At 42.8% G+C, this 27,163-nt stretch overlaps 3 protein-coding genes across 4 annotated transcripts; 1 reads left to right on the top strand and 2 right to left on the bottom strand.

Moving 5' to 3' along the window:
* Window positions 1-8,885: 8,885 nt before the first annotated feature.
* On the bottom strand, window positions 8,886-23,355 carry rad54b (RAD54 homolog B). Of its 2 annotated transcripts, none has more exons than XM_041942438.1 (16): window positions 23,222-23,355; window positions 21,548-21,702; window positions 21,231-21,423; window positions 14,752-15,000; window positions 13,393-13,692; window positions 12,980-13,142; window positions 12,631-12,856; window positions 12,000-12,086; window positions 11,778-11,898; window positions 11,556-11,695; window positions 11,161-11,451; window positions 10,817-10,980; window positions 10,465-10,726; window positions 10,133-10,199; window positions 9,832-10,029; window positions 8,886-9,742 (listed from the first exon to the last, which is right to left on the bottom strand). In XM_041942438.1, the coding sequence occupies exons 2-16, from the start codon at window positions 21,692-21,694 to the stop codon at window positions 9,522-9,524; spliced, it is 2,829 nt and encodes a 942-aa protein (XP_041798372.1). In that variant the 5' UTR covers window positions 21,695-21,702; window positions 23,222-23,355; the 3' UTR covers window positions 8,886-9,521. The 2 variants fall into 2 exon arrangements, with proteins under 2 accessions (XP_041798372.1, XP_041798373.1); XM_041942439.1 differs by lacking the exon at window positions 23,222-23,355 and adding an exon at window positions 22,298-22,377.
* Window positions 15,271-18,392, bottom strand: LOC121610383 (fibrinogen silencer-binding protein). The gene is made up of 2 exons (XM_041942442.1): window positions 17,710-18,392; window positions 15,271-16,913 (listed from the first exon to the last, which is right to left on the bottom strand). The coding sequence occupies exons 1-2, from the start codon at window positions 18,114-18,116 to the stop codon at window positions 16,358-16,360; spliced, it is 963 nt and encodes a 320-aa protein (XP_041798376.1). The 5' UTR covers window positions 18,117-18,392; the 3' UTR covers window positions 15,271-16,357.
* rnf41l (ring finger protein 41, like) lies at window positions 23,348-26,780 on the top strand. Its single transcript, XM_041942440.1, has 6 exons — window positions 23,348-23,475; window positions 23,583-23,789; window positions 23,948-24,087; window positions 25,083-25,245; window positions 25,365-25,485; window positions 26,001-26,780. The coding sequence occupies exons 2-6, from the start codon at window positions 23,584-23,586 to the stop codon at window positions 26,403-26,405; spliced, it is 1,035 nt and encodes a 344-aa protein (XP_041798374.1). The 5' UTR covers window positions 23,348-23,475; window position 23,583; the 3' UTR covers window positions 26,406-26,780.
* Window positions 26,781-27,163: the final 383 nt, after the last annotated feature.

Here is a 27,163-nt window from a genome sequence, read left to right as displayed (position 1 = left end):
TACATAGCAGATGATGTTTATTTGGAGTGAACCACACAGTTTTTCATGGGCTAAAGAGCTTTAATCACTTTTTGAGTGGAGTGATATGCTGCATTTACACTGGAATAAATAACAGTGTACTGTTAACAGCATTAAAAGTATGGCTTTATCCAAGATGGAGGTTAAAAAAAAAAAAGTCAGGAACTATCTTTTCAAAACAAAATATATCTGGGACACTTAAAATAGATTTAAGTGTCAATTTTTCATTCTTCAATACATTATAATTCTATACATTACAATATATGTGGACAAAAAGTCTGAAAATTTAGATTATAGAAGTTATGTGAATTTGTTGTCTTTCTCTCTGGACTCTAAAAATGCATGCAGTGCATTCTGGATGTGTTTTTTATAAACTTGTGGTGTCTTGTAAGGCCATACAGGCTGGACATAGTTGTATGGACAATAAAAACTCCACACCATCATCAATACAGCGTATTAAAACCGAGTTGGTCTGAACAAATGTCCTTCAGAGAGATGGATGGAAAGAGCGAGAAAAGAGAGGGACAAAGATGAGGGCCTCTGGACTGAAAAGCTGGTTTTAAGTCTTTGTGAAAAAAATCAAAGGCTGTCTTATGTGAAACATAACTTTGAAAATATTTTCTTTTCTTTGCATGTTCAAGTAAGCACGTTTTTTTTCTTCATTCAAAATTCGATGTGATTTCTTTCCCTGCAGATGACATAAACGCACATAAACACTTGCTGTTAATGTGTCTAACTAATGTTAGAATAATGTTCGACACATTAACAGCAATTGTCTCAGACAGACATCAAGGGTTTCGTGTTCAGCAAGTGGGAAAACCTGCTACCAGCTGTGTGCTTTCCACCGACATTTCTAACAGTCAGCTGAACGCAACATGAGCCTAAACAAGAAAAAGACAATAGTTTGAGGTAAAGTGGAAAAGGGCATTTCAAAACTTTCTTGCAAAGCATCTTCTGGGATGTATTGACCATCACAAGCTGCAGGGAGGGTGTTTAAAGGTTTCTGAGGGAGAATTTTCATCTAATCTTTCAACGTCAAGCTGCAACAATCAGTTGAATAAGCAATATGTCGAACAACTGTTTCGAAAAGCAATCATTTTAGTTAATTATATTAATTTTTGCTGCCTGGAAACCAATAACACGAATAGCTGCCTACAATTGAGTTGAGTCACAAACTTCAAACCTTTGCAAGCAAAACAAGCTTCAGCAACCGAACCAAACATGCTAATCAATTAAAAAATGTTCAACCGTTTAAAACAAGCTGCAAAGAAAGCAAAAAAACTTCAACCACATTTGGAGTTTTCAGCCACTGAAGTCCTCATGATATCCAACTATCATTTGAACATGATCCTGAACACAACTTAACTGAGCTTTGGAAAAAAGCAGAATGTTCAAATAATTTTCCAGGATAACACAAAATGTTGCTGGACATTTTAGTTTTTCTCTCATTTTCCATGTGTTTTCCACGACTGGAAAATTGGTCAACTGTTATCAAGGTTTTCCAGGATGCATGGGAATCTCCATCTAATTCCCATCTGCTCAGATCTGCGTTAATCTGCAGCAGAGGCTATTAGAGGCCGATTAGTTTGTGTATGAATTATTCAACAATGTGTAAATGTAGGCAGAGTTCTGCGCAGGTGCCAGTGAGAATAACTGATCCAAACCTCTGCGGCCGCCTGTCCAACGTGACAGATGATTAACAGACAGATTAGACCTTGGGACAATAAAGAAAGCCTACATCATTCACAAATCCTATTTTGAACTCATACAACTGCTAAATGTCACATAAAAAGAAGCAGTACCTGGCAGGTTGTTTCAATGCATTAAACTATCCCTTGCTTGGATTAATCATTTTACCACTTTCGACTGAAATGTGCCATTTAGCGGAAAAGTAATTGTGATTGAGCGAGGATGAAAGCCACAACTTCCAGGACCAAGACGAAAATACAGAGGACAGGTTCTTTACTCAGTGGCAATAAATTGAATGGAGTGTCAGATAGGCGTTGTCAGGGTTAACGATGTGAAGGGGTGGCTCAGAACTGATAACTGAGTTTTATATTGAACACATACAAACACACCCTGGGTACATTTTTTTATGGGCCGTAATTGAAAACGATATCGAGCAGGCCTGATATCCATCCAACCCTCTGTACTGTCTTTTTAGTGTCTGAGAATATCTAAACATAACTTCCCATCAGGAGTTACTGAATAAAAGCTTCAGGAAGAGGCTTAGCATGTCAGCTTGAGCTCCTCTGCCAGCAGCACCAGCATATTGTTAACGGGCTGGAAACCATGAGTTTTGTGATTGATCCGTCTAACGGCGTGCACAAATGTGCAGAGGGGCTCTCTGCATCACCTCACGTACTCAACTCGTAGTATCAGCTTTTCATTTGCCAAAGCACTTTGTGTGTTTGAGAGAAAGAGCGACTGAGTGAGAGCAGGGAGTGTTATTACAGTGACTGTGGGATTATGCAGTTTTTTTTTTCGGCTGTTGTTTTTCAGGACTTCTGCATCGGGTTGTGGCCTCATCCGCGGGACCTGCTGCTGTGTATTACAGCTCTGATCTGATCTGCCTGACAGATGATTGGGCGACACTAAATCCTTGTTAAGTGCTGGAGCAGGACCAGAGTCATAGGAGGGGATGGGTTGTGCTCGGGCCGGCTGCAGATTGGCAGGGACGTGGCGATGGCGATAGATGGTAGCTGAGTGTGAAGTGACCTCTTTCTTTCTAGCTTTCTATCACTTCATGTAAAACTGTCTCCTGGGATCAGTCACACAGAGAGAGATACAAACAGACACATGGGTGGCTTTAAAATACTGAAAAACATTTATATACAGTGTAATTCACAGACCACATGTGTGAATTCATATAAGCGTGCTCATTAATACCGAGACCCATCTGATTCCACAGACTTCTCACAGTTTCCAGTCATTCAAGAGAGAGACCACCGCTGCAGTCGCCCAGGACAGCAAATCTTTAATATTAGTCCAGGAACAGGAATTTAGTCAAACTGTCCTCCAGCTAAACAGCACACAGTCCATCTAACAGTTGAAACTTCTTTAAGATGCACTGCTCTTCAAGATGCTCCATTTAGACTGGAGTTTTAATTTGAGTGAAAATTAATGCCAGACGACAAGTGAAGGCTGTTATGACATATTTATGTTTTGGCCTCAATGTTTTTAGCTGCAGTGACTTCGTAATCTTTTGTTTCCAATGTGGGCCAAGGAGGTACAGAAATTACACAATCAGGGCATTGAGGGTCTAGTCTAACAGCTCAATTGCAGAGACCACTGCAGAGCAAGGTCAAGGAGGACAAATCCAAGGGAACCATTACCAATGTGGATATAACACACACTACAACTTTTTGTGGGCATTCGTGCTATAGTCGCATTGAACTCCTACCTTCGATGTGGCTCTAAATGTGTCTGCTGTTCGTGTACTTGAGGTTTATTTACTTTATTCAGCATTATTCTGTAGTTGCTGAACATTTCTGACAACAGATCGTACTTACTGATGGCTTATCAGCTGGTAATGTTGCAATGAAAACAGACCAGGCAGATGTCTTTTCTCAATGATGCCATTTTTCACCAACAATACTAACACCAATCCTCACACTGCCTCGTCCACATGGAACTGATGCACACGATGCACTGGGCATGAAACTATAAAGGAGAGTGAAAAATGCTTCTTAGTTGTGAGCCAAAGTGATACAAAATAAATGGTCTTAATGGGGTGTGTGTGTGTGTGTGTGTGTGTGTGAAATTATCATGCAGACATCAAACATTAAGTCTCACGGCAGTTTAAAATGTGTCTGCTTAATTTAGAAAAGCACTAACAACCCGATCAGATTTTAAAATGAAATGGAGGTACAACGCTTTCAAGTAAATTTGGTCAAGATTTTCTGGTTTCTCTGCCGTCTACCTCTAAACATATAAAGACAACAGAAACTTTCCTCCCAAAGCGAAAATAACAAAAACAACAAGAGGCAGCTCAGACGACGAGCAGGCGAACACGATTTCGTCCACGTGGAGTCAACGGATGAAGAGACCTGTCAACACGCAACAAAGAGTGACAGAGTATCAGAAGTTTGGTAACCAATATGACTTTCCAGTTCTCCTGAATGGAAAACAGTCCCAACAAACTGAGCTCAATTTATTTATTCATTTATTTTGTTTGCAGCTATAGTTTAAATGTGTTTATTCACCTTTTTATACATTAATATTTTATATTCTATTATGTTTAGTTGAAAATTTGCACAAAGGTTCTAAATAAAAGAAAAAGAGTGAATTTACAAGAGCCAAATGTCAAATTTCAGCATCCTAGGGCGAACAACGTGGCCGCCAAAGGGTGAGGACTGTCCAAAATATAAGTAAGTACCTGTACATAATTTAAAATGTAATAAGAAATAGGCCTTTTAACATGGTCATTTTATTTATTTATTGAATTACAGAAAATGTGCTGCATCGTGCGTTTGTGTTTCATTATCTGGATATGACATGACCTATATTGGGATATGAGATCTTGCAGATCACACAGCCCTAAATACAGGATGTTGACATGAAAACCAGTGAGGTGCTGCTAGATTCTCTTACTGACAGTGAAAGTGTATCCAGTCTGGTGGAGACTACATCCTGAAGCCCGAACATACAAAAACACCAGGTCTACTCAAGGCCAGTGAGGCACAGACTGCTTCTATTTCACTGATGCACAATAATCTTAATATCTCTAAAACCATGCGCAGCTTGAATGTCACTGATTCCAGGACTGATGATGAATGAAATATGAGAATTGTGACCTCATTGAGGGTTAATACCAGAGGCTTGGTCATCCAGCCTCTACAGTACATTCAGATCCTCCACAGAGATCCTGGGATCATAGGGAATAAACTTCCAATCTCTGATTCAGGCTCTCCATCAAAACAACTGTATCTCTGTCTCCCCCTCCAGCGGTGGAAAGTCATTCACCCGATCTATCGCCAGGTCTTTGAGCTGTCGGGCTGGAGTGCACGGCTTAAAAGAGGGATTGGCACTGCAGCCAGCAGCGGCTGGTAAGAGCTTTACACAGACAGACAAATTCCACCTCATGCATCCACCAGCACATGGCCTCTGAGGCTGTTAGCGAAGTGATTCGGATCAATGTCCCGCTTAGATGAGGGACAATCGTCTGACACGTGTCCAATACCAGCACCAAAGTGCTGCAACACAACATGTGATTGCTCTGAAAAAACAAACAGTATCTTACATTGCCGAGCCAGGCCAGGGCTGCAGCAGGTTGCTTGGGTGACAGTTGCTATGCCACCACTGGTTTCTGTCTGAGGCTGACACGAGTCTGTTTTCTCGTCTGGACTTAAGGACTTTGTGTTGTGGTGAAGACACAATCCTAAAGACTCTAGTGATGGCAATGTCTGTCTCTTGGTCAGTCCACCAGCAGGTCAAAGTTTGAACTTACCCATCTCAACATCTACAAGATGGATTGGAATCAAATTTGGTAAACACATTCATGTGCCCCTCAAACTTGGGCAACGGTTTCAGTTTTCATCCAGTTCCATCTTTTTTTCCCCCCATTTGTCCAATACTACTATTTAGTCAACTCCAGCTGTACTTTGTGTTTAGTGCTAATCAGGACATGTTAGCATATTAACATGCAAAACAAAAACAGTGAACATGGTAAACATTATATCTGCTTATTGTCACTATGTTGTTATTGCCATTGTGATTATTAGAGTTATAAAGATTGGTTGATTAATCAACTGATATAAAATTAATCAGCAACTATTTTGATAAAGCATTCCTTCTTTAAGTAATTCTAAGAAAAGGATGGTTTAAGCTTCTTATATGTGAATATTTTTTGCTTTTTTTCTGTCTAATGCAAGTAAACTGAATATATTTGGGTTTTGTGTGTTTGGTCAGAAAAAACAAGACATGTTTAAAAAGTCACCTTGGGTTCTGGGAAACTGCCTGTTTCTCATTTTTTTCTGATATTATATAGACTATATAGATTAACTGAGAAAACAATCTGTAGATGAATCGAAAACATAAGTCCTAGTGAGCATGTTAGCATGCTGATGTTAGCATTTAGTTCAAGCCCTCACAGAGTCGTATGCATTGATGTGGACTCTGAGTCTAGTTTTACTGTCCTAAACTGATGAGCCTGAGCTGAGAGTATCCACTGAATACATAAGAATTATAAGTTATACAGTTGAGGACAAAATTATTAGCCCCCCTATGAAATCTTAAGTTTGCTTACATTATTTTATTTTGCACACAGAAATGAAAATATTCCACAAAACACAAAAACTACCAGGGTCAAAATTATTAGCCCCCCACATTCTAATAGTCAATTGTGTATCCTTTTTGCTGGATAACGGCCTGCAGTCGTTTGTTGTAGTTTTCAACAAGTCTCTGACACTTCTTTTGAGGAATCCCAGCCCATTCTTCTTTGGCAAATCTCTCAAGTTCCTCCAGATTTGATGGTCTTCTGGCATGGTAAGGTCACCCCACATATTTTCAATTGGATCTAAGTCAGGGCTTTGTGCAGGCCATTCGATTTTATTCACCTTGGTCTTCTAGAGATATGTCTTGTATGTTTAGGATCGTTGTCATGTTGGAAGATGAAGTGACGACGCACACCCAGTTTTACTGCTGACTGCTTAAGGTTTTCTTTCAAAATCTCCACATATTTTTCTTTATTCATGAGTCCTTCCACCTTGACAAGATTTCCAGTTCCAGACGCACTGAAGCATCCCCACAGCATAATACTCCCACCACCGTGTTTCACTGTGGGGACGGTGTTCTCTGGGTTAAATGCCTGTCCCTTTTTTCTCCAAATGTACGCAGTGTCTCTATGGCCAAAGAGCTGTAGTTTAGTCTCATCAGACCATAAGACACGCTTCCAGTATGAATAATCTTTCTCCAGGTTGTCCCGAGCGTACTTAAGTCTGGCTTGAAGGTGTCTTTTCCTCAACAGTGGAGTTTTTCTTGGTCTGCAACCTTGCAGTCCATTCCTGTGCAGAGCTCTAGTGATGGTCTTCTTAGAGCAGGCATCTCAAACCGGTTCCATAAAGGGCCGCGTGGCTGCAGGTTTTCATTCCAACCCAGGAGGAGCACATCAGGCCAACCAATCAACATCAAGGGATCACTTAGTTATCAGCTGAAGACTGAGATCAGCTGATTAATTGATTCCAGCCAGGTGTGTTCCTCCTTGGTTGGAATGAAAACTTGCAGCCACACGGCCCTTTATGGAACCGGTTTGAGATGCCTGTCTTAGAGACTATGATTCCTGATGTGGCCAACTCATTCACCAGTGTCTTGGCAGTTGTTCTGGGGTCTTTAGACACATCACTAGTTTTCTTTCCAGTGTCTTTGAAATTGTTCACTTCCTACCTCTGCCAGGCTTGTTCTGCACCGTGTGGCTGTCTTTGAATTTCTGGATTATACCTCTCACTCCAGTTCTTGACACTTGGAAACGCTTGGGTAGCTTTGTATATTCTTCTCCTGTTTTCTGTGCATCAATAATTCTTTTTCTCAGGTCCAAACTGATTTCCTTCGTTTTCGGCATGGTGCTTTCTCAACTGACAGGTCAATGACCCATACTGAGGCTTTTATACCATGTTTTAACTTGTTGAGTGAAATCACCTATTTTACCTGATCACCTTGAAGCACATCACCTGTGGAGTTGAAGCACATCACTGCACAAAAGTGGCTTGTGCGATGACTTAATAAATGGTCATTTCTTAAAGGGGGCTAATAATTATGTCCCTGGTCATTTTAGCTTTTTCTTAAATAAATATGTTTTGGTGTGCAAATATAAATATTTTGTGCCTTCTAAAGAAAAATAGTATGTTCAGAAATATTCTCTTAAAAATTTCTTTCTCTGTTAAAAAAGTACTTGGGAAAATCTTGAAGAAACTTAAGATTTCACATGGGGGCTAATAATTTTGTCCTCAACTGTATATAAGGTTAAATGGACTGTATTTATATAGTGCTTTTCTAATCTTACTGACCACTCAAAGTGCTTTTCCAATCCACACACACATTCATACACTTTTGGCAAGGTGTCACCTCTTCATCATGAGCAATAACCATTCCCACGCACACTCACACCAACGGCACAGCATTGGGAGCATTTTTTTTTTTTTTTTTTTTTTTATTCACTCTAGTAATCCCAAACTGGGAAATTAGTCTCTGCATTTCACCCATCGCTGATTTACTGAAACACACACATGCACATGCAACATGCAGTGAGACACACAGGAGCAGCCCACTGCTCTAGGCCACGGCTGAGAGGTTAGAGGTTCAATATCTTGCCCAAGAATACTTCGACAGCAGGGATCAAACCACCAACCTTCTGATAAGTGGATGACAGCTCTACCTCCTGAGCCACAGCAACCTCATGCCACAGCACCCCCCGTTCCACATGAAGCTGAAGACTTTGAATTCTGGCATCTGAAACTGGCATTAATCATTTAAATTCACACCGTGGCCACAGAGAAACAGGAGGTGCCTCCATAATCACCACGCTGCCTCCAACACGCCACACACACTGATAGGCCACAGGCTACATCTGTCATATGTATAAAGGGAAAGCCTGACATCCCAGAGACCCATTTATTACACAACAAAGTTGCTTAACAATCACGCAGAGTGCTGATTATCCAATAAATAATAATTACCCTGTTCATGCAAAGACGTATTGTACTGGAGCTCAGTCAATCTGACAGACCCAAGCACAATTCATGCAAATTCAGGGCGTGCACACACACAGAAACACACGGCCACATAACTCCCACGCAGCAGCTTTGTGTTGAAGCGCATGAACAGGCCAGTATTATCCAAAATAACAGACTGAACAGAACAGAGTAGCGGTACACATCAAAAAGCCCAGACGATTTACAAGGTCACTATCTCAGATGCAAAGCGCACAAAACTTCAGGCTAAAGACATGTTTTCCTTTATTCTTGTATCAGAAGATTCAGCTCTGGCAGGTAATCTCACTATGCAGACAACCAGGATCTGTGTCACCCAAACATGTCTCAGAACATAAACCCTCTAATTGACACAGCAAATGGGCACAGACGTAGCTCTCTTGCACGCTTATTTACAGTATGAGGATACAAAGCATAGCTTGGCACACAAACACTTCCCATCTTCCATATTCATACATGCATCTAAAATTCTTTGCTTGCCAAAGGAAGAATCCTTCAGTCAATAACCGACGATCAAATCCTTCAAAGCTTGTTTATTACACATTCGTCTTGAATTTCATTTCTTTAATTATTTAATAAAGATAAAGTTTTACAGTAAATGTTTTTGAATAAATAAAGAAGACGTTCAAGACAGGAAACAGAATCTCACAAACAATCAGTTAAAACTGTTGGAAAGTGTTTCGCTGTTGTTGGCAGCAGATGAGTGTTTTAGTCATATGTTGTTGATAGGCTGCAGACGAAGACCAGAGAGTCTGAAGACAAACACGCAGATAAAATATATGTGTGTGAGTCGTTTGTTTACTGAGCTGAGTGAGAGATGGTGGTCTGGAAGGCGAAGGTGATGTGGTTTCGTGCGTGATCAAGGTAGGGGTCTGAGAAGGTGTGTGTGTCACCAGAGAAATGTCTCCACTGCATCAGCTCGGACATGCTGAGATGCTTCTGCGGTGCCCCCCCGCGGTCGCCTTGGCGACCGAGCTGGCACGGCCTGTCAGATACCTGCTCCTCCTCCTCTGGCACAGCTGAGAATGAAGAAAACAGTGTGTTTATGAGTGTCAGTGATGTTAAATACTGGCATCAGTGTGTATGGGGCTCCGCCCAGTTTGCCTACCCGGAACTGAACCGTCCATCCTGCAGCTGCAGTTCAGCAGGTCGTGTGTTAGACAGGGCGTGTCTGTCAGGCTGAAGAGATCGCGCAATTCACTGGTGGAGAAGCTGGTGTGCTCTGCCCCTTTGCCCAGGTCAACCACCGTCCCAGAAAGCCCCTGTTTGGACACCTGTCTCTGGAATATACGTTCCTCAATAGTGCCTAGGAGGAAGTGACACACACCCAGACAGACTTAAGACTTCACATCAGTCTGGTTCATTGTATGATGAAGATTCTGGCCCATTGTGTGTGTTTGTAATTTGACCTGCAGTGAGGAGACGGTAGATGTGCACAGTCTTCTTCTGTCCATCTCTCCACACTCGAGCCATGGCCTAGAGGACGAAAAGTTTCATGAAAGAATGACACACACATTCACAGCACCATCTGGTGGACATGCATGTCATAAATATATATGGACTTCTTTCCCAGCATCAGGTGCCATGGGTCATGTTACACTTCACAAAGCAATCTGGGATTTTCTTCTTCTTCTTTCAACCAAACAGACAGGTTAAGTGTGAAAGAATGTGTGTGTGTGTGCACGCAAGACAGAAGACACCAAAAACAAAGCTGCATGATGTCTGGGAGATTGTGCTTTACCTGAATGTCATTGGCAGGGTTCCAGTCAATATCATACAGCACCAGGTGGGAAGCACCCACCAGATTAAGCCCCACCCCACCTGCTTTGGAGCTCAGCAGAAACAGGAAGTTCTGAGAGTAGGCACTGTTAAAACTGTCAACCAGTCGCTGCCTCTGGCTGGTGGGGGTATGTCCGTCAAGTCGGCAGAAGGTGTAGCCCATGTGTACACACAAGTCCTGGAGCAGGTCAAGTGTCTTAGTATAGTTGGACACTACAACCACCCTGCAGGGACACACATAATATGTCAGCATATGTGGACAAAAATACATGTACATACAAATACCTGATACACACACACATGCATGCACACACCTGTCTGAAGGGCTGAGCTGTCTGATGGCTGTCAGCAGGTCCGACAGAACAAGGAGTTTTCCAGAGTCAGCAGTATTGAATCCACCTGAAGAGTAGGATTCTGGGAAGAGCTCTACCAGGCCCTCGTATAAAGAGCTCTCCAGTGAACCACAGACTGTTCTTTCCTAAAAAACATAACACAGTACTCACAGTTAGCCAAATCTCATAAATACATAATACAAACTGAATACTTTAAGTAACTGATGCTTCAATAAAAAAACAATCAGATAAATCAATATATTATGAGGCTACTGCCCAAGAAATATGCAGGTTCCTCACCCCTGCTGACTAAAAAATAAGTTAACCTTTACAGTGGAGTGAAGGAGTCCAGGGTGGTTACAGAGCTTTTTCAGTGCAGTGATGCAGGCCAGGTGTGTGTGAGTTTGCGTGGAGCTCTGAAGGCAGGCTCTGAAGACTCTGTGGCAGAGGAGCTGCATGTACAGCTCTCGCTGCAGAGGGGACGGGTCGCAAAACAACGTCCAGTCAAGACGAGGAGGCAGGTAGCGGTTGATGATTTCCTGGGTCCGTCTCAGGATGAACATGCCGGTCAGACGGGAGAGCTCTGCCGCTCGCTCTTCCCCCAAAACTCTGTCCTCCTGTTGGCACACATGAGGTCAGGTTTAATGCCAGGTAAAGTTGTCCAGGTATGTCGAGTGGCTACACAGAAGGGAGGAAGCAAGCGGGACAAAGGTAACATTACCTGTGTGCACGAGGGCTGTCTGGAGCGCAGAATGGGCTCCTCATACACTTTCCTATAGGCAGTGGACGACCCGAGTATCCCCGGGTTAACAAACTCTATAATAGCATAGAACTCCTGCAGGTCGTTTTGTACTGGGGTGCCTTCAAATTACAAAGACAATTTGTTATAAAACCTTTACAAGTTGTTGTCAGATTTCCCATCTCTTTCAGCTTAAGTGTGCACCTGTTAGTATGACTCTGCGATTACAGCTCAGGCTGCTGAGGGCTGAGGACGTTTTGATGCTGCTGTTCTTCAATCTGTGGCCCTCGTCACAAATTACAAGACCAAACTCCACTTTCTGTACCTGAAAACACACAAAAATACGATGGATAAATACAAAATAATAACACAAACAGATTTATCTGTAACATGCACCATAGTCAGCAAGACACAAGGAGAACATACCTGCTCCAGGCAGCGCAGCAGCATTTCATAGCTGATCACAAGAACGCTGTGCAGAGGGGACAATACAAACTGCTCTATCCGGTGGTCCTATACACATGTCAACAAAGACTCAATATTAATGATTTAATACATGCTAGATTAATGAAAAGGAGTGATTCTGACAAAAGATTTATTAGACCGGGAAATATGTCAGAGTGGAATAAGATAGAAATTAAAATCTAAAACAAATTGCAAGAAGAAAAGAAAAGCACAGAGGGAAATACAAAACAATTTAAAGATTTCATTCATAGCGAGCTTATTATACAGTGTCAGACCAGCATGTTTGTGTGAGTATCTTTCTCAGGAATCCTGCATTATTGTTGCATGTGTTTCTATCCTTATTATATCCTGCCTTTGCATCTGTCTGTGGTTACATGTGGGTTCCTTACTGTCTTCAGGGGTTGCTTCAACGTAAAGTGCAATGAGCTGACTTGTAGTAACATATGCTACATACATGCAATTGCCCTGTCTTGCTGCATGATAAATTGAACCTGAAACCTCTGATCTAATGGAATCTCCCTACTTATGTATGCTGCCACCAGGCTGTCTGAGCTCCTTCTAAATCCAAAAGAATTCCCCCTCCTCTCTTCACCTGATCCACAGTGAAAACGCTGATCCTCTCACGGCCCAGCCACTTGTTAAACTCTGCACCCCAGTTCTGCACCAGGCTGCCAGGGGTGACCACGAGCACACGCTTAGCAACTGGTTTCCCACCGTACGGTCCTTGTTTAAGCAACGTCCAGGACAGCGCCACGCTCTGGAGGGTCTTCCCCAGACCCATTTCATCAGCTAGGATGGCCCCATAGCGACCCACAGCTCTAAAGCACACACATCAAAACATATTGATATGATCCATTAGGAGTCCTAATAAAAGCATTAAAAACAGATTTATTTCTTTAAACAGCACTTGACGAGGGATGTTACTGGAACAGCTCCTCTACCTCATCCCCATGACACACTCATAGAGAAAGAGCAGGCCGTCCCTCTGGTGGGGTCGCAGGTGAGTGGTCAGGTAAGGGTCAACAACAACATCAACCACAGGAAGCCCAGACTTGTTATTAGACCACTGGTGGTTAGCGGAGGGACGAGGCATCACCAGTGCACCTGCAAACAATGTCAAAAAGAAAAACTATGACACAATTTTGAACAAGAATCTGTTATTTTTCCTCAGAACAAATTGTGTAAGAAACACGTGTTTTTTTTAAAAATGTTCATTAATTTTGGACTTTTTTGAGAAAGCTGAATTATACAAAGAACATTTCAGAATACATAAACAAGCAAGGCTACTGATGAGAATTTGTTATCATTGAGAATACTTCTGTTCCAGTAAACGTTTCTGATTTCATCTACATACCTGGAGCCAGTGGGTCATGGCGAGGTCTGCAAGTTTGCTCCTCCTCTGGTTTGGATCCTGGGTGATCTGCTCTCCCCAGCAGTGTTGGGGGGCAGAAAGGTTTGGACGCCAAGCGACGAGAGGGAGGCTGCGACGACTTTGTGTGGGGCTCCTCTTTCTCTGCCTGGACCTCTTGGAAACAACGACCTCTAGCGAAGTCCTCAGCAGAGATGACCCCCATCACCTCCACCTCCTTCCCCCCAATCATCAGGGTCTCTCCTTCAGACAGGGAGGCCAGCTGAGACACCTTGTAGCCACTCCCTACACACAAACATGCAATGCAGAAGTCAGAACGAGCATTCACAAAAAAAGGTCCAGTCTTACGTTTTTTTCCCATTTCTGTGAGAATGACCTCAGCAGCTAAAGCAGCTACTTGTATGTGAAAGGGTTTGCCCATTTTAAGAACCCACAGACATTTGGCAGCCAGCAGTTCCTCTCAGCTATATAGCATTTTATAGTTTTTCAGCTGATAATTTTGTTTTTACAGCCCAAAACATTACTGCTTTGGATCACTCTTGCGTAGTTGTTGTCACGGCATCATGCAGCTGTTTTCAGACAAAAAACAACACACACAGCACCACTCAGCAGACAGACACAGTTAACATCTGGTCAGTGAGCATAGTGTAACATTTTGCAGCTAAAGAAATCTGTATTTCTTTCAGGAGCTGGAGACCAAGGAGAGGGAACATTGGACTTGCATTAATCAGGTGGACAGAAGCACTACTCTAAATAAATGCTAATTTTGCTCTGTGGTTGATGGGTTTGAACACGTTCGCTATATCTACTTATGGGTTATAATATTGTCAATATTGTATAATATGTATATTATTTATAACATTGGTTAATATGGTGTTCACAGCTTGTTTCTGCTGCACCCAAGTGGCAAAAAATCAGTTGTTGTTGGCTTAAGACAAATATGAAAAACTGAAACACCAAATACTAACCCCTTGTGCATTACATGAATAATGTAACACAGTAAATACCTTTAGTTCCTTAAATACATACAGATTATAAAGAATTTGCACATCAGTCATAATCTTAAAGAACAACTTGAGTCCAGCTGACACTCTTGTTTGAATGGCTGACTTCGCTGCAGGAGTTAACAAGTGTAAGTGGGTTGCAACACAGCAAACTTCGATCAGGGGAGGCACAGTCTTGATACTTCAGTACTTGGTGTTTCCTACCAGAGGACTTCTTATTAAAGAGAATTTAAAGCTACTTATGTTTCAGACTTGTCACAGGCAGTTGCACTGCTCCTTCTCCCTTCAAACATGACAATAAGTAAAAAATAAAATGTATGCTGGGCTGTCTCTGTCTCACCCTTGCCAATGTCTTTGCCCTCCATATCTTTCAGTGTGGCTGTGCGTCCTCTTGTAACAAGGACCGCATCGCCCTCCCAACGCTTGTGTTTCTTCTTGCTGGCCTTACACCACATCACACTGAAGTAACGCACACCATCCTGACTGCAGCCAGAGTCTGAACCTGCAGCTCCAGAGACACAGGCTGCCCCCACTGAAGGCTGGGGGGTTTGAGAAGACACGGGAGTCAGCTGAGGATAACCGTTCACTCCTGGAACACAGACATACAAGAGGGTGAGCGCAAATATCTTCGATACAACTCAAACAACCCACCAGCAGAGGTCACTGTTGCACCAAGTCTACACATCATACTAGACCTCCAACCTGCGATGATAGTCTACCCCTTCATACATTCATATGCATGAAAATTTGCATCATGTGTTCCTTTGATATATAACTACACTGACCAAGGTCTTCCTCAGAGAGCAGATGTCTGTTTGACATGTAATAAACACAAGACCAGTACAATGTCAACCTTACTTTTTTATAGAAATACATGAACATAGGGACAAACTGTGAAAGAGACTGACAACACTCGTTTACCAACATCACAATACAATCAATGCTTTAGTCACATACAGTACATTAAATAACAATAACATCACAAAACCAATTCCACATCTCCCTTCTTTTGATCACATAACTGGCCACAAATTCAGCAACCACAGAGAATTTCTGACTTGAACATCTTTGACTCACTTCCATCTGAATTCAGCAACTCACTTCACAGGATTTGCCATCATTGGAATCGTGTGTTAAGGCCTTCAACAGTTTAATTTCAACTCTGGGTGACTGAAAATTTCTCACTTCTATAAAAAGTTGGTTTGGAGTGCTTCTTTTTCCACCGCTTTCATTTTCTCTTTCATTTCTTAACATAACTGTAAGAAAAAGTAACCCTAATTTGGTTACCTAAAAGTGCTACAAGGAAATGCCTCTTTAGTTTATCACATCTGAGTTAGATGTCAGATCAAGTGGGAATTTTCTTTACAAAGAATGAACAGAGTGCTAAACAACCCCTCGATATGATCTGGGCAGACTCAAAAACATGACCCTCCAGTATATCATTAGAGTAAATGCTATGAGAATAATTTCTCTAACAATCCTGAATAATGACGATCATTAACACCGTGCTGAAATTCCCATGGATACATATTGATACAGATCTACTGTAAGCAGGAAAAGCACCAGGACATCACGGTACACGTCACTCATTACTACTAACATTCCCTTCCAAAACCTTTCACATTTATTTGATCTACTTTGGACTGTCACAGTGTTTGTAATGTGAGCATCTACAGTACAAGTTTTGTTGCCGTTTCTGTCAATGAGTTAGAGAACACCGGCAGATTTTTAACACTGACAAGCGTAGACAAAGACTGATGGCAACACAAGTCAGCCTTATCCTGCAATACGCAATCAGGCTTTCAGTGTCTGTACGAGGCACTATGTTTCCAAAAGAAACTGAAGTTCTGAAACGGCTCTCAAACATGGAACTGATGCGATTGCTCCGCACCTCAAACTCCTCAGAGCCTCTCCCTTTCTAACACAGATGTGCGTGTTCATGCTTGTTATAGAGGAATTGGCAGTCCGTGTCTCAGTCGAGCAGCCCGAAGCTTCTCCACTTTGATCTTGGCTCTCAGAAGTTCCTCCTCCAGTTCCTGTTTCCTCTTCAGGCCCTCCCTCTTCTCCTCCAAGTATAGGGCCACCTTCCTGTGATTGGCCAACACCAACTCATGCTCCTCTTTGGCCAGGTGCAGAGGGCGAAACCTGTCGGGCTCGTGGTGAGTGTAGATGTCGTTGGGGTAGAGGTCATGGCGTAAGGGCAGCGGCGATGTGGAGAGGGGGATGTTGACGGAGGAAGGGGTGGGAGACAGGGATGGTTCGTAATCGTGGACGCTGCCCAAGTCCTGCTCCCCCTCCCGCTCCTGGCCTCCGTCCAGCCCTGGCCCTGTGTGTGTGGAGAGGATGGGGAGGTCTGGCGGTGGTTTGACATCCTCTTCAGGGTCCAGCTGGACCACCTCATGGGGGATACTTGGGACAGCTGCTGAGTAATCCTGGAGTCCAGCCAGAGAGGAGCTGCTGCCAGGATGTTCGATGGGAGAGCTGTGCTTGCTGTATATTAATCTAAAAATGGAATGAGGGGCAAAAATAAGTGAGACAGAACAGCTTAAACAGCATTTATTGAGTGTCTACATCTTGCTTATGTGAGGTGTGCTTAGACTTGCGTTGGTGATGCACACTAAATAAATCAATCAAAGGATCAGTTGACTAATTAGAGTAGACGAGAGGAAAGAAATTAATTCAGCAAAGTAGAAATAACAAAACTCTGCAGTTAGAGCCTCGCAGATGATACGATTTTCTAACTGTTGCTGCTCATCACAGTGAGTAGGCAGCCTCAAAGCAAACATTTTCAGGTTTATCTTTTTACACTAAATTTACACATAATCATGCAAAGGTCTGTAGCTGTACTGACAACAAAACATTACTTTGTGATCTGTACTTGTCTTGTTTCTGTTTTAGGCACACTTGATGATTCACCTGAAACAAAACTGACAGATTACTCAGCACTGAGACTCGAGCATTTTGAATGTACATGAACAAAAAAGTAAATAATGGCAGGGCATACTGTATTTTCCTATAAATATATGCAAATTTCTCCTTGGAGATAAATAAAGTATCTATCTATCTATCTATCGATCTATCTATCTAAAGCCTGATGATGTACAGACAGTGTGTAATCTGATTGGGTTTTGGAAGTGAGTTCGGCCCCTCCCTTCTCTCCTCCTGTTGTATCAGTACCATGATTACATTCTAGTGATGCATGTCTGAACTCGCTGAACTCTCACCTGACTGTTGTGTCATCCTCTCAGGTCTGTACTGAGATAAGTGTCTGTGCTCGTAGGTGTAGGTCACACTGTACCTGCGCAGTGCCTGGTCCTTTTCGTGGATGGGCACATGGTGAAACAGGTGAGGGATCATCTCCATAATTCTCCTAGTTGGCTCGGAGATGCTCGCTCTGTACTCTGGCTGGGCGTGTCTCCGCTGCATCACTTCCTGCTTGGCTGACTCCTTCAGCCTCTTGTAAAGGGTCCTGAGGCCCTGTGCGGTGCGATGGGGTCTGTCCCCTCCCAGGGCGTTATACTGTTCAGCCACAGTGTCCCAGCACTTGTTCTTGTCCACGATGACCGCATGCTTGTTGGTGTGCTCCTCCAGGATGCGGATGTGAGGGCGGACCAGCTTCAACAGGTCCAGCTTCTCGGAGAGGGTGAAGTTGGAGGAGCGAGCTTTTCCCACCATACTGGACAGAAACACAGAGCTGGACGCCATCTTATAGCATAGCGGACTCACAGACCGAGTCAGGCCTATGGCTGTCACCCTTCAGTAACCGCACTTGATACTATGGCTACTTACTCTTCCCACCTGTCTTTTTTTTTTTTTTGACGTGCTCTTGGCCTCTCCTGGTCCACGGTGATAAAGCTAACACTGGTCTAAACCCCACACATTTCCCATTTCAAATCAAACATAAGATATGTCTAACACGTGCATGGATTCACACACTACTCCTTGGTTCCCTCTCAGCTACGTTGCACAACAAAAACAGGCTGTGCTGCACACAATAAGAATCAGGCTTAACTAGGCCAGCCTCGTTTAGGCCCCCGCCTACCGCGGAGGGCTTTGGATGAATTCCTCCCAGCTTAGGCTGACGTAGCTAAGCCGCTTAAACCCAGCCCGACCTACTTACAGCTCGGTCTCTCTAAACCCCAAACCAAGCACAGCACAGAGCACAGCACAGCCACACTGCCTCTACACTGTAACATGAGGGCGGCAGCAGACGCTCTGTGCCCTGCACACATGCACAAAACAGTCTCTAAACAGTTCATTACACAGGTTTCTGAGGTCAAGGGTCCATTTTTTTCCCAAAAGCGGGTGACGCTTTGAAATAGCGCTGGCTTAACTGAGTGGGGGAGGGGTCTGTGAGCGCGCTGCGCATGCCCGCAGGACCAAAGCGTTTGTACCCATTTTATTCATTCTAGGGTGAATGCATAAAATAAGGTAACCGTGCATCAGGAGTAGTGGCTGGTTCGTATGCTTAAAACACGTGCCCGGGGCGCGTGTGGACACCGCGCCGAGCCAAACGCAGAGAGCGTGTGAGCCGCGTGTTTTCACCGAGGAAAACAGAGGCACTAGTTGCTCCTGCGGGAGGAGTGAGCGGTGGCTCACTGATCCCGAGCACAGTCCTAATCTGCCCGGCGCTACCGCTGCACTACCCCGCTAATTTGCATAATGCTGGACCTGCTGTCACTCAGCCTCAGCCATCCTGGTTTAACATCCTTCTTCTCCAGCGCGCGCGCGCGCGTGTGTGTATATTATCAGACACAGTCAGGACAGTCTGGCGCTGTGAAGTGAGAAAATGCTGTCGCTTCGCATCACTACTGGCAGAATCGCACGGTTGTTTTTGAAGAAACTTGTAAAAAACTACAATTCACCGGACATTTAACTGCACACTTGTCCCGAAGTCCTCCACGCCGCTTCACGATTATCGAGTGCTCCAATCTAGTGAAAGCAGCATGGAGCCGTGTCGTTGCAAGGGTGACGGTAATGTTTCATGATGAATCTCAGTATGTGTGTGAATAAAAACAACACGTGCAGAGGACTGGGCAGAGGTTTGTGTTTAAAGCCGACAGCCTGCCTACCCCCCGCCTCTAAAAAAAAGGCAACTGAATCAACAGCAGAGCAGTCCGGCTTCAGAAATTCAGACCCTCTGATGGTCAGAGATGTTTCATGATACTTGACATCTGAACAGGAGGTGCAGCGGGGGGGAGTCAATATTGTTATTTGTTAGTAAACAACCATTCAGGGGATTGTAAACTGATGCCCATGTAGACTATTTGTGAAGTCAATCCTCATATTTCTGCATGGGTGTCCAACAGACACATGCAGTTTTTATTTTCGTATGGCAGATGGTGGCAGATAATTCATGTAGTAGTGAAGTCGGCACAACTAGGTGCAATAGTGAGTGAGATATAATTTTTAAATATATTATTATAGGTTGGATCATTACTATATAAATTGGTGGAAAACACCTATGTAGGTACGCTACAAACAGTGTCAGTCAAATGTTTTAATTACCTTGCATTATATTGTATATTTAGGTATTCTTGAGCAAGTTTAGTGCACATTAGTTATAAATAACAGAAAAAACAGCTATAAACTAATATTTGTAAATCATCTAAATAAGTCAATTGAAAAACATTACATTATACATAGATCTAATTGGAAAATTCTCAGAATTGGCTGCTCTAATTAAACATCTGTAGCTGCAAACATACTGTTTATTTGTCTTTTTTAACAAATAGGCTTAAATGGTTGATCTTTACAGCCCACCAGCATTAAATTGTGTCTCATTAAGTTAAAATTTTCTTGAATACAAAAGTCTTTGGTGGACACTTAAACACTCAGCAGTCAACATGGGAGGGAAATGTCAGCACATGACAGAGAATTTACAAGCTGTTCTTATAGACTTTTTTAGTCTATAAGAACAGCTTACACACTCAGTGTGTCTTTACATAGTCCAGTTTTCTACTTTCCCGTAATAATGGCTATTTGAACATAGATGCAGTATAATTCAGAAATCATCAAATGTATTATTTACATTTGCAATAGTATTGCAATAATAGTTGCAATAATAGTTGTGGCCCAAAAACCTCCACTGTGGGGACATTGCAGTGTTGCATGACAGGAGAATATTATTCCTCTTTTTTAAATGTATTTGTTTTCCAGTCCAGAAAAGCAGAGGTGACCCCAGATCATTACTGAACTCCAGCAGTGCCTTTGGGCTCTAAACATTTTGGGAGCCCATTTTTTTTGCAGTCTGCTCAGTGGTTAGATTGAATAAATTTAAACTAAGATTTGTTAGTCCAATTCTAATAGTGCTTAACTTAGACTAACCTTCCCTTTCTACACTGAAACAGGAAACAGTTGCTACATAAATCTGCAGATTTTGATGTGAAGCCCCTAATTTCTTTTACCAATGACTGCTGATTTTTTTATATTCTAATTTAAGTGCTGCTCAGAGGTATCTTTCTCTCTTTCTGTCCTTTCAATGGTCAGTCAGTCCCTGTACAAAACAATACTTTTTTTGCAAACCCTTGACACAAATAACAGCTATTAGTAAAGACGACTATCTACAACCTAAAAGCGTGAAAAACAATCCCAAAATATAGAGTAGTCCTCTCAGTCATCCGGCTGTGCCAAATCAAGCTTTTCTGGCAGGAAGTGTATATATAACCTCTCCTTCAGGTGGGGTTTTGATTGACAAACAAAGATACTGGATTCAAACATTGCTAAAGAAAACAGCTGTTTGTATCCAGCCCCTATATCAATCCACATGATTATTCTTGCCCATACCAGGTGCTCAGCCACAAAATCTTTGTGTCTTACCTGCAGGTTTGTTGCCCTCTGTGCACTCCTCAGTGATAGGATGTTCTGTCTCGGCCTCATTTTCCTTACTTTCCATTGCATTGAGAACACGAGCCAGAGCCCGTGACAAGGCTGGAGCAGGTTGAGCAGCTTTGGGCTGCACATCACTGTACTCTGTCTTTCTCGGAGCTGGTGCTGCTAGACTTCTCTGGACCTGCAGGATGAGAGGAAGAGAAAATAGAAATAATCCTAGGAAACATTTGAAACAACCCTCAATAATGGCAATCAAAAGAATACTGAGGAATATTACTGTACCTAAAATGCTGTGAACAATTTACCTTTTCCAGTGCATTGCCCAGACCAAGCTTAGTGGTGAGGGGCTTGGATTCAGCCACAGGACATGAACTAGATGCACCAGGAGGCACAAACCGAGGCTTTTTCACTGCATTACCCAAGAGCTGGCTGGGAGCTCCTGATCGCCGCATTCTATCTCCTACAGACAGAAAGCAATGAAAACCAACATAACAACACTGGCAGTTAATTAGGTGCTAATCAGTAACTTATATGACCATCAGCCCAGGAACAACCAAAGCTCAAATAATTTATTTTCTTTCCCAGAATATGCATTCATTAAGTCATCAGTACAGTGAGTTAATGACTGAGGGAGACTGGTACATTGCTGGTGTATAACTTTAGGCCATCTTAGACACATTTTAATTGGTATATGGTTCATGATAAACGAATACATTCTAGCTTTAACGCACAATTGATCACCTTAACAAGTTATCAGACACATATACTACACATGATCTTAGCTGCTTCTTCTAAAAGTTTCCACCCATTTCATGTCACTATGTTATCTGCATGAAGACACCACTTTGACTGTGTTAGCTTATGATGGACATTCAAGATTTTATTAACACACTCAGTAAAAGATGTGATAAGGAAAAGACACCTCTGACCTGCTGCATGTTAGCAAGCTAGCTACTTTACTCGCTAGCGTCAATGAGTCGCTAACATTGCTGAACCCGGTTTAAACTGGACTGTAATGTCTCGTTTGGTAACGTGTGACAACGTGTCATACATACCCGGACGAGCTAAACGTAAAACGAACACATTTAAGATGACAAACTGTCGCTCGAATCCGCGCAGAAAAAGTCTTGTGTTTGCTTCCTTCAACTCTCGATTCTGTTCAGTTTCTCCCGCTGAATGTTTGAAGAACGTGATTGGTCGAACTCCGGAAGTGGGCGTGGTCCAAAGAGTAGGGTGTGTTAGATTTCGACTGTCACAGCAGTTTACTGGTTACGTCCCACTTTGTCTTCCGCAAACCGCCCATCCTTGTGTTATAAATCGAGCTCACCTTCCCAGGGCGACCTCGCTTCAGTTTATTAACAGATCAGAAGGAGAATAAAATCTTTTGAACATGTACTTGTTGAGCAGTTTGTGTGGACGTTACGTTCACTCAGTTATTCCATATTAATGTTCTTTGCTGATACTTACTGAATTTAAGTACAATTCTGAGACAATTTTACTTTATCTGAGTATTTTATCTAATATCTATCTAATGATCGCCAATGAAGCTGATTATAATGGAGTTCTCTTTTTTTGCTTTGTGTTTTTCTTAATGTTGTTTGAATTAAAGATGGAAGTTAAAAGAATATATAGGGACTGAGATGAGTCCAAGGGTCTGAGTTGCTCTTTGATTTCTGTGGCTTGTGTCATCTGATGTCATGCAGTCTGTAATCCAATCAGTCAGAGAGAGAGTGTAATCCATGTTAATCCCACATCCAGAGAGAGAGCGAGAGACAGAGAGAGAGACAGAGAGAGAGAGAGACCTAGGATAGGGTGGGTCATTAAGAGAAATAGAAACAGTAATCTCTGAACCCAGTTTTATTGGTAAGGCAGTGAGGAAAATACACTACTGCAGAATTTCCCTGTTTGTGAATGTGAGTGTCTCTTCTCCTGTAATTCTGTCTGTCTCTCTGATCTGATCCCATCTGACAGCTGCCTACCTGTGATCTGAAGCCCTCGTTGTCAGGGATACCTCTCCATGGAGACACAAAGGTAGCAGAGGACTTTAATGGAAAGGAGACCCTCACATTTATGGAGCAACAAGTCAAAGGAGAGAGGATGAAGAAGGAAGGACCATAGCAGAGGGATAAGGGGAAGTGTCACCTGTGGAGGAACAAGAGGAGTGGAAATCAACAGAAAGAAGGAAGAAGAAAGAAGAAGAAAGAATTGGATGAAATCAAGGTTAATCTGTCAGGTAGGATTGTTAATTATCAAAAAAAAAAAAAGAATTAAATGAGATTGGACAACAGTTTTATTCTCATCTTTTGGTCATGTTTGTGCATTTTTTCTGTGTGGTTGCAGGATGGGCTATGATCTGGAGAGGTTTGTGGGCTATGTGAATGACGGCCTTCTGTGCTGTGTGTGTCGAGACGTGTTAGAGCGCCCCCTCCAGGCGCCCTGTGAACATGCCTACTGCTGCGCATGCATCAGCAGCTGGCTGGTCCATCACCACTCCTGTCCCGAGGACAGGCTGCCACTGGATGTGGGCAGCCTTAAACCACTGTACAGGTCTGCCTCTGTCTCTGCACATATGTCTGTCTTTTATCATCTCCTCATTGTAATAGTTCATTCTCAAGGTTTACACTTTCTTGCTACTATCCAGTGGGGTCATCCATTTATACTGCTCAGCCTTATTTCCCCAATGCTGTTTTTGTCCTTGATCACAGGTACATGCGTAACGACCTGAACCGTCTGCAGATACGCTGTGTGAATGCAAGGCAGGGCTGTGAGGTGGTGTGCTCCCTGGAGAGCCTGCACACACATGAGGATGAGTGCGAGTTTGCCTTCATACCGTGCTCTAACACAGGTATGAAACCTCACACAGAGCTCGTCTAATGTGTCATTTTGTTATGATTATAGGTAGTGTTTGTGGTCGTTATCCATACGGATGAGGTGTGGGATATGAAGGTAACGTGACACCTGTGTGGGTTGGAGCAGCAGGTGGCTCTTTTGTTGTCATGGCTACCTCCCAAACTAGTGCATCTATGGGACTTGAAAGCCCCCACAGAGCTCACACAGTGTGCACTCAGGGTCAGCTTTCCATCACTCTTTAATGAGCATTTTAAATGTGTGTATACATATACAAGCGTGTGCTCTTGTGCTCACAATGCGACTGTGGCCTGTCATTGGCAGGTGGAGAGTACATATGTTACCATTGTGGTAGGTACAGTTACAGAGTGTGTGCATGCAGTGTGGCTTTTTGTGGTGTTGAGTACTACACAGCATTATAGAGTTTTACAAAAAGATATTCCCATTGCTGTGTATGACTGCTGTGGTCTGTGGGAAGTTATTGCATTTGGGTCAAAGATGAGGAATGACAAGTACAATGAGGAGTATAAAAACATGGTTTGTATGTTTAGGGGTGGAAAACAGTCTTTATACCACAGTTTAATCTTATTTCTCCTATTGCTTCAAGTTCATTGTTAAATATATTATGTAAGGAAACTGAATTAAGTAAAATTAATTCAACTGTCACTCCCACATAGTAGAAAGTAGATAGTAACCATTATATTTATTAAAGCACAATGGTCACCACTTTAAAAGCACCACTGAAATGAAGAGGCGTTGGTTGTTTGAGTGACTTTATTTTGAATGTGTGGCCATATCTGACCAGCCTTCACATTAAAGTCAAGAAACTGCATTTCTCCTTGAGAAATATTTTGGTCTTGTTTCCACTCCTGTGTATACTGCTTTGACTTGTTGATGTTTTAGAAGACTGTCTACCAGTTATATGCATTTACATATAAACTGAGTAAATAGTTGCTTCACATGAGGCCTGTCCGTCTGCTGCGATTCTCTCAGGTTGTCCTGTGCAGGTAGAGAGGCGGGGTTTGGAGGCTCACCTGTCTGAATGTAGCTTCCGCAGCAGGGAGTGTCCCAACGGCTGCGGCCACACGCTTCTCTCCATTGACCAATCACAGCACAACTGTGTGGCAGAGTTGCGCACAGAAGTGGAGATGCTCAGGTACGTGTGTGTGTGTGGTTATGAAAATTTCTTCACTCTTTCCAAATCCTCAACACAGAGCTAGTGTTTGCACTATTTTGTTTACATCCTAATTTTGCCTCGTTAAATGGTCATGACAGGGCAGAGATGCTGTGTAAGATGGAGGAGGTGAGACGAGAGATGGAGTCTCGGTTGGACTCGCAGAGGAGACACATGGTGCAGAAAGAGTCGCAGCTGAAGAATGAGGTGGAGGAGCTGAAGGTGACTTATCAGTCCTTCTCACGTATGTTTACAACAGGCCTGACGTGAAGACTTGAGCATCAAACTACAGACCACCTCAGAGAGATGTGCTTCATTTCTTCACTCCATTGAATGGAATTATGTATGAGGACATTTGAACAACCCAGCAGAACAGTTTGTGCTAGATATTAGTTCTTGTGAAGTAAAAAATACTTAAGGTGCAGGTTCATTCTTGACCTCAGAAATGAACACAAAACAGTTTAATCTCATAGTTAATTTAATAGCTGTTCTAGAGCTTTTGATCGTGTCACATGATCTTCATCAGCAGTGTTCTTGGAAGTGTTGATGCTCATATTTCTATTTTTTCTCAACAATCTCATCCATATTGGCTTAAAAGGTGAAATTCAATGAAAAATGAAAAAACAATGTTTCAACTTTTTGGACCTAAATGCTTCCTCCACCACTGTCAGTAACACAGGAAGTCTGTGCTGTGAATATTGATGCGTGTCCGGTAATCCTGTGTCTTCTCCACACAGGGTCAGTTGTCCCTTGTGATGTGTGACATGCGAGCCCTGTTAGCAGCAGAGCACCTGAGAAGACAGGAGTTAGCAGTAGCAGAGCTGGAGAACAGGGAACTGTTGGAGCTCCTCAGAGACCAGCAGCCAACCAGGAGTCAGCATCTTGTCAAACAGGCAGCCAGGGACCAGCATCAGGGAGACCAGCAGACATCAGGATGGGAACAGCTCACAGAGCTGACAAGACACCAGCAGAGGGAGGCATCTTTACATGCCTCCAGTCTATCACTTCATTCAGCTCAGGCCATAAGTATATCGGGTCCACCTCCATCACCTCAGCTGGGAGAGGGGGTGCGCAAGGGGGGAACCAGGAGCCTGACTCTGGACTGCATCAAGAGGAAGAGCCGGGAGGTGACGGTCATCTGAGTAGACTGGACTGGTGGGGAAGCAGCCAAACCAGATTCTGACAAATATTTAATGATAAAAATGTTGTGCATGCACAGTAGTTCTGTAGTTTCTGGCATTGAGTTTTAGAGTTTGGGATTTTGGAAAAAAAATAGTCTGCTTTGGAACGAACCAAATGTTGTTTGACAGGCAATTTTTTGTGCAATTCTACAAACTAAAGTGATCTTTTGAGTGTAGATGCCCTGTGAAAGTGAACAGATTGATTTTGTGGACTCACCCCCGATCATTTCTGCAACCAGATCACTGCGTAATGACTCTTGGATTTTGTATCCACCAGGTTTCAGTTGAAGTTACTTCAAGTAATGTTCTTAATCTCAGGACCAAATTATGCCTAGTTTCCTCCTATTGATCCATCTGATGCAGCGTTCTGTTTAGAAAGTGTTTGTTAAATGGTTTTTTAGCATCCTGCAAGAACTTTGTTACACCAGAACTCTTCAGAAACTGTGAACAAATATAACATAAAATGTTGAAAATTGTTTCTTGAATCTTTCCTTGGTTTGTCTAAGGTATGAAAAACAAGGCATGAAAAGTTACTCTTGTAGGGCACCTGGGGTAGCTTTCGCATTATACTGTGAATGTGTTTTGGCTGTAATCGACTCCATCAAGACTACAGGCCTGCTGGGATCACTAACAATATAATCTTTGACATTAGTACGGTTACCTGGATGTCCTGATGCTGCAGTTGGCAAAGTGGCGTATCAATATCGTGATATTTTGGT

The sequence above is a fragment of the Chelmon rostratus genome, chromosome 8 (assembly GCF_017976325.1).
Source record: "Chelmon rostratus isolate fCheRos1 chromosome 8, fCheRos1.pri, whole genome shotgun sequence".
In the NCBI taxonomy this organism is placed as follows: domain Eukaryota; kingdom Metazoa; phylum Chordata; class Actinopteri; order Chaetodontiformes; family Chaetodontidae; genus Chelmon; species Chelmon rostratus.
This window is presented reverse-complemented; position numbering and strand designations above follow the sequence as displayed.

Coding starts and splice junctions, on each gene's coding strand:
- LOC121610383 (XM_041942442.1), bottom strand. CDS start 18,116: ATGGCGTCCAGCTCTGTGTTTCTGTCCAGTATGGTGGGAAAAGCTCGC. Junction 16,914..17,709: donor AAGGACCAGGCACTGCGCAG/GTACAGTGTGAC, acceptor TTCCATTTTTAG/ATTAATATACAGCAAGCACA.
- rnf41l (XM_041942440.1), top strand. CDS start 23,584: ATGGGCTATGATCTGGAGAGGTTTGTGGGCTATGTGAATGACGGCCTT. Junction 23,790..23,947: donor AGCCTTAAACCACTGTACAG/GTCTGCCTCTGT, acceptor CCTTGATCACAG/GTACATGCGTAACGACCTGA. Junction 24,088..25,082: donor CATACCGTGCTCTAACACAG/GTATGAAACCTC, acceptor CGATTCTCTCAG/GTTGTCCTGTGCAGGTAGAG.
- rad54b (XM_041942438.1), bottom strand. CDS start 21,694: ATGCGGCGATCAGGAGCTCCCAGCCAGCTCTTGGGTAATGCAGTGAAA. Junction 13,143..13,392: donor CCATGACCCACTGGCTCCAG/GTATGTAGATGA, acceptor CATTGTTTGCAG/GTGCACTGGTGATGCCTCGT. Junction 12,087..12,630: donor GCGTTTTCACTGTGGATCAG/GTGAAGAGAGGA, acceptor ACATGTGTATAG/GACCACCGGATAGAGCAGTT.